The sequence below is a fragment of the Salvia miltiorrhiza genome, chromosome 7, assembly GCF_028751815.1.
Source record: "Salvia miltiorrhiza cultivar Shanhuang (shh) chromosome 7, IMPLAD_Smil_shh, whole genome shotgun sequence".
Classification (NCBI taxonomy): Eukaryota; Viridiplantae; Streptophyta; class Magnoliopsida; order Lamiales; family Lamiaceae; genus Salvia; species Salvia miltiorrhiza.
This window is the reverse complement of record NC_080393.1, coordinates 32,409,510-32,423,115: the sequence shown is the minus strand read 5'-3', so window position 1 is coordinate 32,423,115 and position 13,606 is coordinate 32,409,510. Positions and strand designations below refer to the sequence as shown.

The window sequence follows — 13,606 nt, the reverse complement described above, 5'->3', positions numbered from 1 at the left end:
ACCACACTTCATTTGAATCTTAAGTTTCCCGCTGCATTCATAATAAAAAGGAGTAGAACTTTTTATACGCAAACATGTCATAATATATTGTCGAAATCCATAACTATAACAATAAAATGCGCAGTAGTTCAAGGACCAATCCATGACCAACGAGGGTCCTATTAAGCGAGCGCTCCTTTGTATAATAATACAAGTACAAAAATTCCAAATTTCACTGTTACTTTTTGTCAAAAAAATCACGGCAATAATGACTACATGAATTCCAAGATATGATCAGCCTCAAATAATGACCACAAACTTTGACAACTATCAAATAGGAACTAAAAATACAAGCACCAGACTTTAAGATTCAACTGCTATTTATTCAAAAAAAAAGTAACGCAAATACTCGCTACATGAATTCGAAGAAATGATCAAACGCAGATAATCGCCACAAGAACTATGACAAACTTCCAAAATGAAATAATCACCACAAACACTATGACAATCATCGATCGGAAATAATCACCACTATTTCAAGACTTATAAATTGCAGACCATACCAGTTCGACACATATAATAGTTTGAAGTCCACATTATTATCTCAAAAATATGAAATTCATCAACTAGGAACTAAGATCTGCGTCATCCTTTGTGGGGCAGTTTCTTGAATCATGATGGCCCCTTGTCTTACATTTCCTGCAAAGCCGCTTGGGTTTCTGTGCAAGCAGCATTGCCTTTTCTTTTTTCGATTTTCTACGTCCACCAGCACCACTCCCTTTAGTCTTAGCGACATCTGGTGGCAGAACAGATGGAGTTTCGGTTGGAGACGATCCATAAAACTCATCGAAAATCCTGTTCTTCGACAAGGATGAGTTCTCCGGAGTTCCGAGCTTGGCAAACTTGTCCCTAACTTCAATGAGATTCTCATATAATTGGTTACACAACTCTTCATTGCCCCTAACGTATCCAATGGATTCACTCGCAATCTTGAATATGCGAAGCTCCAAATTAGATTTGGAATGCTTGTCATAATTTTGCACTTGATCTGTTGAATCATTTGGACACAAGATGCTATACTTGCACCATCTCGCCGCAACGTACTTATGGGGAATAGTGTCGAGATTCATATTCCTAAACACAAGAAACATATGCATGCAAGGGATACCTTTCCGGGTGAACAATTTGCAGCTACATACGACGTCGTCATGTGGGTGTAAACGGCACACAGTAAAGAGACCATCTAGTTTGTCCTCAATCTCATAAATGATGTCGTCGCCATCGGAAAACATCTTCCGCATTGCACAAGCTCTGCTTGAACAGTCTATCTGCTCCTGAACCTCCTTGAACATCGCATTTGTGTATACAGCCGCTGCATTACATTCAATGGGTAGATTTGTCTTCATCATGGGAGAACGTGTCTCGTCGGCATGTGTCGCCTGCTTGTAATTATATCTTTGTGAATCAAGACCACTGCAGAAGTTAGTATACAATACCACAAGATCGGAGTTCTTTTGGATAAAGCGTTTGAAATAACTATTCTCGCTTTCAGACATCGATGTGGTTCGGAAAAAGCCACTCATAGGTACATCTCTAAAAAATGCCGGGATCCACTTTGCACGATCTTCGTACATGTCGGAGAACCATCTGCTCGAGGCAAGGTCATATTCCTCAATCATGTTATTCCAATTTTCTTCAAACACTGTTGGATCGATGTTCTCATTCCAAACCAGTCCATCATACATACCCCTAAAATCCGCATCCTCTCTCAACTTTTGAGGTAACTTCTCGGCAACTTTCGTATTTATGTGCCACATGCAAAACCTGTGACGGGTTTCTTTCCAAGAAGAGGCGACGGCTTTCTTGAGTCCTGGATCTTGATCGGTAATGAATAAACGAGGTGCATGGCCCATTATATCAACAAACCTATCCAACACCCATGCATACGACTCCATGTTTTCGTGAGAGATTAATCCTGCACCGAAAGAGATGCACTTCCCGTGGTTGTCTCTACCGGTAAAAGGAGTGAAAATCATCTTGTATCTGCAGCAGAATTACAACAAACATGTCATATTAAGTTCAGAAATAGTTATTCAGCAATTCTTCCATTGAATGAAGACTACGAACGTGACTATTTAGCATCGTATGATAAACAATTGAAGTATTGATTAAGTAGCATCAAACGCATGTATACCTATTGGTGCAGTATGTAGCATCAAACGACACTGCGTCGCCAAAAAACTTGTAGTTCTTAACAGACATCTCATCCACCCAAATTAGTCGACACAATTTATTGTCTTCATCTACATGGTGAAAGAATTTAAATCCGTTTCCTAGCTCCTGTTTGTTGGAAAAAGACTCCAACAACATGTGGGCATCGGATCCCTTAGAATGCACCTTCAAGTCTCTCGCAAAGTTCTTAAAGTCGTTGCCAGTGCATCCGACATCGTCATAACTACCTAGAATCTCTTTGGCCAAACGAAAGGTACGCATTGGGCCAATGTTAGCCTTGATACCGGATATGATAAGCCTTTGTTGGAATTCGTCGACATTCCTGTTACTGTGCATCAAATTCCGTGTATCGACTGGAACCATGGAGTGCGTGTGGCCCTCGTTGAATTTAGTGATCTTGTACCGGCCTCCCGTTGAAAGTTTGAACACTGCCCTTGCCATGCAAGCGATTTTGCAAGATGTAGTTTTCCGCTTCTTTGCCTTAGACTCATTTGCTTGCATAATATATCCCTTCGCCTTTTGCCACACACCCTGCCTCCTACACACAATATATCGGGACGTAATTGTTCCATCGCTTGCTCTATGTATAGCGCTCAATCGAGTCTCGAAACCACACGCTGTAGCATATTTCCTGTAAAATTCTTCAGCTTGTGGTAAAGTATCAAATTTTTGCCCATGGTAAGGTTTGATTGAATCCGGACATTGAGGAAAGCACAGCTCCCTGCCTGTAGTGCTCAGATATGACGTCACTGTTTATATTTTAGATATTGAATCGGCAATCATTTTTTCAAGGTAATAATAACATGTTCATCGTACTGAGGCATGTGCGTATTTGTGTTTATTGATGTGCGTATTTGTGTTCATTGAACATAGTAGTGCATTTTCAGGTAACAAGTATATTGAGCATAGTGGTGCGTTTTCAGGTAACAAGTATATGAACAAGTATTACAATCTGTTTAATATATAAGATTATCAAGAAGGGCTTCCATGGCAACAAATATAATGAATGGATCATGAAGTTAAATGAACATACTAAACGAACATAATCTAATTCATCTTCAAAGCCTTAGTTATAATCTTTGGTGCTGTGATGTTCAACGAAATTATCTATTTCATCTTTAAAGCCTTAGTTATAATCTTTGGTGCTGTGATGTTCAACGAAATTATCTATACTTATATTGCACACGGATTCTTTGAGAGGAACTCATTCTGGCCTTAAAAGATCTTTTGCCAAACTATATTGTTACTAATTGCACCTGATCATCTATAGTGTTCAAAATCTTCTTGCTCTTAGAAAATAAGATGTTGTAAAAATGATTTACTATAGCAGAATCTAAATTAAGATGTTGTAAAAGTGATTTGCTATAGCAGAATCTATGAAGCCTCATAACCTTAGTTGAGAAAACAAAATGATGATTTGGGTGTTGAGTGGAGAATTAAAAACTTATACAAACCTGATAAAATTTAATAAAAAAATTCATACCTTGCACATCCATATATTTAAACTCCTTTCTCCAGTTGTGCTGATCAATGGCGACTTTTAGAAAAAAATGGGCTAAGCTAATGAATTACATAAGTAAGAATGATATGAGATATTGTGTTTCTAATATGTAACATACATGAGGTCCGAGTTTTCCATTTATAATATGCTTTGATTTAGACTATTAAATGTGCTTTCGGTTATAATATCTCCTAAAAGTACAAACATATCCTTGGATAGATATAACACCCTTCGTTTGTTGTATATCAACATTAGATATGGTAGTGAATCTCATCCATCCGATCTCACGAAATCAATGAATAAGATCATGTCTCTATTCTCTATTTAATTTTGTGTTTTCATAGAACTTCCCCCTATATATATATATATATATATATATATATATTTCAAAGGCAACGGAAGCTGTAAGTTATATAAACAACATTCAATAATAACTATATTTAAGCATCATATTTATATATATAAAAAGGTGGAGTACATACAAAATATAACCATCAAATTTAATAGTATAATTAACGTGTTCGAGCACAGCTCGTAACTACACATACGGTAAACAAAATATATATATTCGGTCACAGCCGTCATCAAAATGCATGATCATAAACCAATATATATAAAGTCTCGACCCACCAAAATTGGAAGAGGCTAAGTTGGTTAGTAGCAAGATATATTTACCAAAAACAGCAACATATAATACTTCATCATATAATAGAACGGGAGAATGTGGAGCTCCATGTCTGCCGTCTTGCCGTCAACTCCTTAACCTGAAAAGAATCATAAATAATAGGGTATGAGTGTGCAAGCACACTCAGTGGGGTAAACACTGCAAGCAGTTATAACCAATTGTGTAATGAATCATAACATGTTGAACTCTTATAATTTTTCACTTAGCTGACATCTTGTGAGACTAGTCTCGGTCCCTTGTGGACCTAACCCCTTGTGGGCCGTTCAGCTCTTTGATCCCTTGTGGATCCGACCCCTTGTGGGTCCCATTAGTTCATATGAATGACGCACAACACAACAATGATTATAACCATGTAACAACTACGCTTACAGATAAAAGTAAACCCCACCTTAAGTGATTGAATTCAAACCTCTTCAAGCTTGCTTCGGTTGTCCTCCTCGAGCCTTGGATGCGCCGCTCCTAGCACTTGAAACACTTTAAACTTAGTTTCATTACAAGCATTTATTCTTGAATAAGCTCCCATTTCTTTAAACAATATTTTTAATCTCTCTTGAATATATTCTTGAAAATTCTACAATACACTTGAAGCTGAAGACCATATTTGAAAATTTTATGAATCTACAAATTATAAATCCATAGTTTCAATTACTAGTATAAATTATACTAATCTAACTTCATTATAATCATATAATTTAATTATATAATATACTAAGTTTAGATCACCATAATCCTTATAATTTATTTCAATTCTTGGCTAATAATATTAAAAGCAAATGTCTTGATTATCTATTTATGTGTTCAAGGTGAAACAATCATCAAAATCTAATTCAAATTCCCAAAAATTAAAATAAGCATAACATATTAAAACTCATATTCAACACATATGGAGCTACATCTCGATGTCTATTCCGGCCAATTCGACCTTAGATTTCAAGAAGAAAACCTATGGTTAGAACGTCTACGACATGAGCTACAAAACCCCTAAACTTATTCTCCCTCACGGCATCGATTTGACGCCGGAAGGTTGACTCAAACTCGCGCGGAAACCTTCGCGCACAGACCCGACACCGTGACTTGATTGGCTCATAACTCCGTCGTCCGGTGTCGGATTGACAATCCGAAGGTACCGTTGGAAAGCCAACGACGATAGCTTTCTAATGGTACCTATATTGATGGGGTTTGATGAAATAAAACCGATGAAAAACGGTCAGCAAGGTACGATCCTGCTGCTGTCAAAAACAGGGGAAATAAAAAAACACAGCAAAAGACATGCCGGCAGCCACCACGCCGCCGGAACTACTGTTCCGGTAATCCCTCCTCCTCACTCACACACAACAGACTCCATCCCACCAATATCTACTCAAGACCTTTAGCCATCGATTAAGAAGAACAAGAATGGAAGAGAAGTGCAAAACCCTTTCAAATTCAACAAGCAAAATCGAAGAAACAAGAATTAGGAGAAATTACCTTAGTATGCTGCTGGGATTTGAAGACGAAGAGAGGGATGAAAGAAAAGTGGTGAACACAGAGAAGATGGAGGTGAGCGAGCGAGAGAAGAGAGAGATAGTTTTCTGCAATCTTTTCTTTTTTTAGTAAGAATGTTTAATTCCCTTTTGTATTTATATGTAACTATTACAATTAAAATAATCTAGATATTTAAATTATTTATTATTGTTTAAGAAAAATCTTAGATATTAATTATTAAATCAATTCTAGAATATTCCATTTACTTATATTTTTTTATAAACAATTTACATATTAATATCTAACATATTCTAGAGTTTTCATGTTTTTTTTTTTTTTATTTTACTAATCTTACTCTTTAAGATTTATTTATAAGTAAATTTTAATTTTGCTAGGGCGGATCCTCGCTCTAAGTCGGACAACCTGTACAACATTTTAAAATCAAATCCGTTAGTTTTAATAACGTCATAAAATATTTAATTTAAACATAAACATCTCTAATATATTGTAATTAAATTATAAATAAATTAAAAAGGTTCGGGGTATTACAGGTGAATACCTGGGTTTGGGGGCAACATACCTTTTGGAATATGTTTCTAAACAACGATATCTTGAACAATTGTGGTGTGAAGGAAGATTATTGATCTTATTATCAAGAGTGATCGTAGAATTGATCATACTCGTGATTTATTTATCGGGCCTCTTATGGTTTATTTATCGGGTCTTCAACAATCGTGCTTGACTTTTAAAGTACGCGCATGACACTGGAGGGGGGGTGTATACCCCCGTCGTCACCTCTCATATCCTATTTTTTAGGAATAAAAAATTCAAAATCTAAGGAAATATGGTTAAACTTTTTAGATGTCGCCTAAGTTCGAGCTCCCAGAGCTGGCTTAGCGCGGGCAGCTGCCTACACCGGATTCCAATGCTGGTAGTAGCGCGAGCTCCCAGAGCTGCCTTAGCGCGGCATCAGAAGGGTTAAATTTTTAGATGTCGCCTAAGTCCGAGCTCCCAGAGCTGGCTTAGCGCGGGCAGTTGCCTACACTGGATTCCAATGCTGGTAGTAGCGCGAGCACTTAGGATTTAGAAGTCGCCTCAGCGCGAGCTCCCAGAGCTGCCTTAGTGCGGGCATTAAGAGCATTAAGTTTGAGAAGCTGCCTAAGTCCGGATCCCAATGCTGGCTTAGCGCGGGCATTAAGTTTTAAAAGTTGCCTCAGCCGCGAGCTATTAGAGGAAAAACTCAAAAACAAAGGGAGTCGTTGGCCGTAGGCACGAAGATAACAATCAAATATCAACTCAATAAGGGCGTTTAAAAGGGAGTTTCTTTCTTCTTCTTATTATTGTTGTTATTCTAAGTATATTGGCAGGGCTAAAATTTTTTGTCTTTAATTGTTTTGCAAACTTATAATACTTAATCTTGGATAAGTTACAAGGCTGCAGGGCTCAAAATATGTCACCCCTGTGAAGGGAAACAAATTTGAAAATGCATAACGGCTATTTATAGGAGACAATGCTACAAACGCCTAGTCATATGACAGCTATGCATGCCATTGTACCGTTCTACCTTCATGGACTGATTGCTAATCATTATACAAAGAGATTTTTGGGAAAAGGCTTCCAAAATGTAACATCAGACATGGTCGGCAAAGACTTAAATCAAAGACGAACATCGCCATGAATAAAAGCTAAGTTAGCTATCCCTTTTTTTACTTTGTCGAATTTCCTGCATTAGATTGATTCATCTATCTATTTGTTGGCATGGTATTTTCTGGTCTTGATTTTCTATTGCTTGTGAATTTGGAGATGTTTGATTATATTATCACTTAAAAGTCTACTCATTTGAGATTTGATTTTGTGGAGTTAACTTGGGTCCATATGCATATGTGAGCCGATGATGTGATATCTTTGGTTTAGTTGAGCTTTGGCACTTTCAACTCTGTTAGCCTATCCAGTCAGCTTCATTTACGCTGTTGTTATCTCTCTTTGATTTTGGCTAAAGGGTTTAGATGAACCTATCATTTTGGGGATAGATTATGCTAGTTGTTATTAAATTGGCTGGAATATATATATTGTCCTCTAATCACTTTGAAAATTTCACGTACTTAATGATAAATGTTTGCTTAAAAGAAGAGTGGTAAGTTGAGATGATTGGGGAATAATTATATGAGTTAATGAAGTTCACTCAATGCTTTGATCATTTGAGACTAATTTTGCTGGAATTGGTTCATGTCAAGATGACTATTTTGCTTCAATTTGAGACTAATTCTATTGATTTTGGGATCAACTATGGTCAGTTTTTTGACTAATCGTGTCTTACTTTGCTTTGCAAGGGTTATCTAGGTTGGTATTTCAACACTAGCTCGTTAACAAAAATTGCGTGGTCGCCCAGCTTTGCGGGAATGAAGGCATGAAGCTGGTCATGTATCTAGGCTCGCTAGTCCTTAACTATTTCTGGGTTTCTTTGAGAGGATGAGACGCAACAATCTCGCTTTTATTCACAGGAATTTCCAATACAAGAGGGCACTTAACAGCCAGGCCTGGGGCTGTTTGGTATAATAGGGACTACCAGCCTTACATTTATGCGCAGGATGAAGGTGTTGGAATATTTTTGGTGCTGACGATTAGCAAGGCTGTAATACTTGAACTCTATTTGGGAGAGTAGCACAGCGCTGACTCTACACAACACTTCACCAGTTAAACACGATGAAAACTCGGTTCAATCGGACTGGGGGGGAGTAGCTGATGAGGAGTAAAATATGCATCAGCGCTGTGCACTACATACCGGGAATATTTCTATTTATGATCATTATTATAACTATTGTTATTATGGGTATTTCTGATATTTGGTACGGGATCGACTCGACTCTCGGCTTGGCAAAGTTCAGCTCCGACTTCCAGCTCTGACCTATGCCAGCCCTGATGGCGCGACTCCAGGCTATAGTATAAGAGGGTTTGGGCTAATGGGCTTAGAAGGGCCCAAAGGCCTTAGGTTTATTCTTATTCTATAAATAGGGCATTTGTACATGGAATAAGGGGATACTTACTCTCGACTTGTATTTAGGAACTCTTCTCCATCAATGAAATCTCTACTATTTTACTGTTTTATCTATGATTATCTAGCTTTCATCGTGAGAATCCAGCCCTGATGGTGCGACTCCAGGCTATAGTATAAGAGGGTTTGGGCTAATGGGCTTTAGGGGCTTAGAAAGGCCCAAAGGCCTTAGGTTTATTCTTATTCTATAAATAGGGCATTTGTACATGGAATAAGGGGATACTTACTCTCGACTTGTATTTAGGAACTCTTCTCCATCAATGAAATCTCTACTATTTTGCTGTTTTATCTACGATTATCTAGCTTTCATCGTGAGAATTATTTTGGAACTCACCAACCTCCATAATTAACTGTAAAGTATCTCTCATATTCATTCATCTACACAAAAAATGATAAATAAATAAATATATAATGTAAAGCGAATGAAATATAAAAATACAACATATAACATGTTAAAATGCTCGAAAAACATTTGTCTGCCCGACAACGTGTCCGAGAAAATGTGTCCGATCGTGTATTACATAATCTGTAATGACACACGGCCGGACACAATTCAGGGACACTTGTCCAGGCGGACAGATGATTTTCGAGCATTTTAACATGAATTATGAAGAAATATATGTATATTACTAAAATGTAAGTAATAATTACTAATTAGTACTTTAAAACATGCTAGAATGTGCTCTAATTCACATATATTCCTTTAAACATAGCATTAAATCATAAAGTAAATGGTGCACAAAAATTAAAAAAATGTAGATAAAGTAAAGAGAGATAAAATATATGAGAAGAGATATAGAGAGAGTAGTGAAAGAGTAAGAGATAAATAAAGTAAATGAGAAGACAGATAGAGAGAGTAGTGAAAAGTAAGAGATAAGTAAAATAAATGAGAAGAGAGATAGAGAGAATAGAAAAAGTAAATTATTTTCTTTTTTGAGTTGAAACATTATAAATGAAACGTCCAAAAAAAAATTTGGGACGGAGGGAATATTTTTTTATTTATTATTTTTTATCACTTAAGTGACATTCAAATAATAGGGACTTTACGTGTCAACAATGAGGTATTGGTTTAATTCTCTTTCTCTCTTCAACCTTTTTATTGGATCTCTTTTATGAGTTGGTCAACTTGAGTAAGAATAAAAGTTCAAAAATAATGTTCAATTTCATTTGACATGTTATTTTGGAAGGCTTGGAAAGGAAGGAATAATTAAATCTTTAATAACGGGTACGTATTTAAATATTGGTAGAATTGTCGATGATATTATTAGAGTAAATATATAAAAGTGGCCATTTTGATATTGTAAAATTAAATTTTAGCCTATGAAATTAAAAAATTAAAAAATGGCCAGTTTTTTAGTGTAAAGACAAAATTACCCCCAACTTAAAAATTGTAAAAAATGGCCAGTCACTTCTACCCCTCTCTCCTCTCTCTCTCTCTCTATCGGATTCAATTCACCACCACAATTCACGTTACTCTCTCTCTCTCCCTCTCTCTTCACCTTCACTGGTGGCGCCGCTGCCACCTCTCCCTTCCTCCGCCACCTACCTGCTCCACGCGGCGTACTTCTTCCCCCAATTTCTCCGGCGTAACATCGACGCCGCGGCAGCCACCACCACCGCGACGCACATAGGCAGCGCCGCACAGTTTTGCAGGAGACAAGTCGATCTCCTCAAGTTTCAGGCAGATCCGCCGGCCATCCAGATTCAGGCAAATCCCCTCAAGTCCGGCGAAGAGAAGTCAGATCCGCCGGCCATCCAGATTCAGACAGATCTCTCTCTCTCGACAGATCTCTCTCTGCGTTTCTTTCTAATTTTTTAACGTTGGATTCAACGAGTGGAAGGTTTGACTAAATTAGCATGTTAAAGTTTTGAGTCAAGGAGTCGACGAAACAGAGATTGTTGTACATGTTTGAGCTACCTTCTTCTTCTTTTCTTTTTTTTTCTTCCGTCTGTGTTCTCTAGATTCTGGAAACATTGAAATATTTCAGAGTTTGTGAACTGTATTTCAATTTTATTTGAATAATTAATGATTTGATTTGTACTAACTTGATTATTAATTATTCTTCGACTTATTAGAATTCATTGTAATGTTTAGTCAATTCATAACGTGATATATATTTTACATCTTACAAAAAGAACTATCCAGAATTAATAAAATGTGGTTTGAATTGAATTGGGGATTTTCGATTTAAATTCTCAAATTTGATCGATTCAAGCTCCAAGTTGATATGAAGAATGAAGAAAATAAAATAAATCTGGTTGTTGATTTTACCATATCTATTAATTAATTTTGTTCATGAATTCACATTCATTCATATCTTTAAATTCACAACCAGCTCGATAATTCACGACTTAATATTCTTGAATTCACAACCAGATCTATTAATTCACAACTAAAACTCGAATTCACAATCAAAATAAATTCTAGTTTTAGTTGTGAATTCAAACTTTAAAAACTCAAATTCACAACTACTTGAATTCACAACCAAAATAAATTCTAGTTGTGAATTAAATTATGATTGTGAATTTTATTGGTTGTGAATTCCCAATCAAAAAATTCTTGTTATGGTTGTGAATTCGACTGGTTGTAAATTAAATTTTGGCTGTGAATTCGACTAGTTGTGAATCCACAAACAAAAAATTATGGTTGTGAATTCGACTGGTTGTGAATTCTCAATTCACAACCAGTGTGAATTCACAACCAAAAATTTTTGGTTGTGAATTCACACTGGTTGTGAATTGAGAATTCACAACCAGTCGAATTCACAACCATAAATTTTGGTTGTGAATTCACACTGGTTGTGAATTACGGGATTTTTTAAAGGGGTGATGTAAAGTGGACATTTTTTTAATTTTTAATGTGGAAGGGTATTTTGGTAACAGTGGCTATTTTTTAATATTTTTATCTTAGTGGACAATTTTTAATTTTACAATATGAAAGTGGCCATTTTAAAAATCCACTCTATATTATTATTTGTACTTAAAGGTGGTTCGCCTCATTTCCTTGTAATTTTTATGTATAATTTCATTTTTGATTTTCGGATCCCATTAGTTACTTTTCCTCTTAACATCTCTTAGTTGTTCATTGATATTAATTGTTTTTGTGCTTCCTTCCGTGTATGTTTAAATTTGAGTTACTCATGTTGAATGAATTATTGACATTAAAAAAAAAAAAAAACTCATCTTTACCCTTAACTTTCATATTATAATATTAACCATGATAACAATATTTTTCTATCGGTGCCACTAGCTAGTAATTGAATCGAAAAAGAAACAAAGAGAAATTATGTACAACATCGGCATTAGTTGATACAACTTACAGGAAGCATAAAGTTGAATTATTGGTGTAGAATACATAAATTAAACATACAAGATTTGGATGAAGTGAAAGTAGCATTACATATAGATTGATAAGCTTTAAGAAACACATTGAGTACATGAAATTATCTGGTCATTCCTCCTTGAACGGTTGGAGCCATGGCTATCCCGCGATTCTGTCTCTCGACATTTCCATGCCATCCTGCAACAACCACATGGTGTTATTTTTCTGCATTGGGAAATTGCAAGTAAAAGGAAGAGAGGGATACCGATGGACATGTCGAATCCACGATTCTTGAGCTCGCGATACTCTTGACAGAGAGCACAAGATTCACAGCAGCAGTGAAGCAAGCAGTCGCCGCAGGGAGATTCGTGGAGAGAGTATTGCTGCCTCATTTTGGAGCGGTAGAAACACGAATAGAAGCAAGGGCATCCCGTCACGCATGCTATCAATGTGTACAGTGCTCCATTCTGCGCACAAGCTGCATCATCATCATCCCAACTTTATTAATTTATCTTTAATTTTAATCAACCGGTCCCCTACAGCAATATATGATAGTGGGATTTTAGGAAGACTTGGGTGGCAGGCAGTCAAGGCAACGCATGGTGTAGATTTTTACAGATAAGCTCCTAAAAGTCTATGATATTTTTGATAAACAATTTATTAACGGAAAAAGAAAATCATAATATAAATTATACTTACAGCTGGATCCTTTGTCGACAATCTCAGAGATCTGGCCAAACGTAATGCATGGGCACCAGCACGTCAAGCAACCTAATTAACACAGTAAGGATTGATTTAGCAGTAATCATCTCTCGATTAGAATTAGGAGGAGTGATGGAAGAATGAAAACTGACAGTTGCGGAAATCGGAAAAGCAATCGCAGAGGCCGGTGGACCAGGGGACCTGAGGCTTGGGGGGAAGAGGAGGTCGCGCCTGGGGCTTGTCGGGCGAGTAAGAGCTGACGGGGATCCCGGTGGGAGTGGCGGAGTCAGGCGGCGGAGAGGCGGTGACGTCGGAGAATTTCTGATAGTCGGTTGAGGTGGAGGAGTACATGTTGTATTGAGAGAGTGGGGATGAGATGGGATGGTTGGAACATAAATAAGCGGTGGGAGAGTTGAGTTGAACGAGTCAGCCACCAGCGTTGATCATTCTTTGCTCTGCAACGCGTCCAAAATGTGTGATGGGACCCGCTTACTTGTTCTTATTCACTTACGGTTTTTTTTTTAATTATTTTCTTTTTAAACAAAACACCCAAGGGTGAGGGGTTAGGCAGACCCCCAATCTGTAGATAACAATTAACCATCAACCAATATCTCATACATAGCGTTGCCCATAAGTGACAACGCCCGATAGAGTCCAAAAGAAGAAACA

General features: G+C 37.0%; 2 protein-coding genes and 1 long non-coding RNA gene across 5 annotated transcripts; all 3 read right to left on the bottom strand.

The window, feature by feature from the left end:
- Positions 1-605: 605 nt before the first annotated feature.
- On the bottom strand, positions 606-2,652 carry LOC130994103 (protein FAR1-RELATED SEQUENCE 5-like). Its single transcript, XM_057919138.1, has 2 exons — positions 2,174-2,652; positions 606-2,022 (listed from the first exon to the last, which is right to left on the bottom strand). The coding sequence occupies exons 1-2, from the start codon at positions 2,650-2,652 to the stop codon at positions 606-608; spliced, it is 1,896 nt and encodes a 631-aa protein (XP_057775121.1).
- Positions 2,653-4,262: 1,610 nt separating this feature from the next.
- LOC130996043 (uncharacterized) lies at positions 4,263-6,003 on the bottom strand. 2 transcript variants are annotated; one of them, XR_009092371.1, is made up of 3 exons: positions 5,865-6,003; positions 4,786-4,862; positions 4,263-4,476 (listed from the first exon to the last, which is right to left on the bottom strand). It is a non-coding gene; the product is annotated as an uncharacterized LOC130996043 (long non-coding RNA). The 2 variants fall into 2 exon arrangements; XR_009092370.1 differs by having other exon boundaries at positions 4,786-4,856; positions 5,865-5,986.
- Positions 6,004-12,234: 6,231 nt separating this feature from the next.
- On the bottom strand, positions 12,235-13,438 carry LOC130996042 (protein PLANT CADMIUM RESISTANCE 2-like). Of its 2 annotated transcripts, XM_057921547.1 has the most exons (4): positions 13,090-13,438; positions 12,935-13,006; positions 12,501-12,713; positions 12,235-12,433 (listed from the first exon to the last, which is right to left on the bottom strand). In XM_057921547.1, the coding sequence occupies exons 1-4, from the start codon at positions 13,286-13,288 to the stop codon at positions 12,357-12,359; spliced, it is 561 nt and encodes a 186-aa protein (XP_057777530.1). In that variant the 5' UTR covers positions 13,289-13,438; the 3' UTR covers positions 12,235-12,356. The 2 variants fall into 2 exon arrangements, with proteins under 2 accessions (XP_057777530.1, XP_057777529.1); XM_057921546.1 differs by having other exon boundaries at positions 12,235-12,713; positions 13,090-13,360.
- Between the last annotated feature and the right edge of the window lie 168 nt (positions 13,439-13,606).

Bases quoted from the DNA above. Each gene is read 5' to 3' on its own strand.
- LOC130994103 (XM_057919138.1), bottom strand. From the start codon at position 2,652: ATGGCAAGGGCAGTGTTCAAACTTTCAACGGGAGGCCGGTACAAGATC. The intron at 2,023-2,173 runs GTATACATGCGT...ATTCTGCTGCAG, and splicing joins GCTACATACTGCACCAATAG to ATACAAGATGATTTTCACTC.
- LOC130996042 (XM_057921546.1), bottom strand. From the start codon at position 13,288: ATGTACTCCTCCACCTCAACCGACTATCAGAAATTCTCCGACGTCACC. The intron at 13,007-13,089 runs GTCAGTTTTCAT...TGTGTTAATTAG, and splicing joins CTTTTCCGATTTCCGCAACT to GTTGCTTGACGTGCTGGTGC. The intron at 12,714-12,934 runs GTAAGTATAATT...ATGATGATGCAG, and splicing joins TGTCGACAAAGGATCCAGCT to CTTGTGCGCAGAATGGAGCA.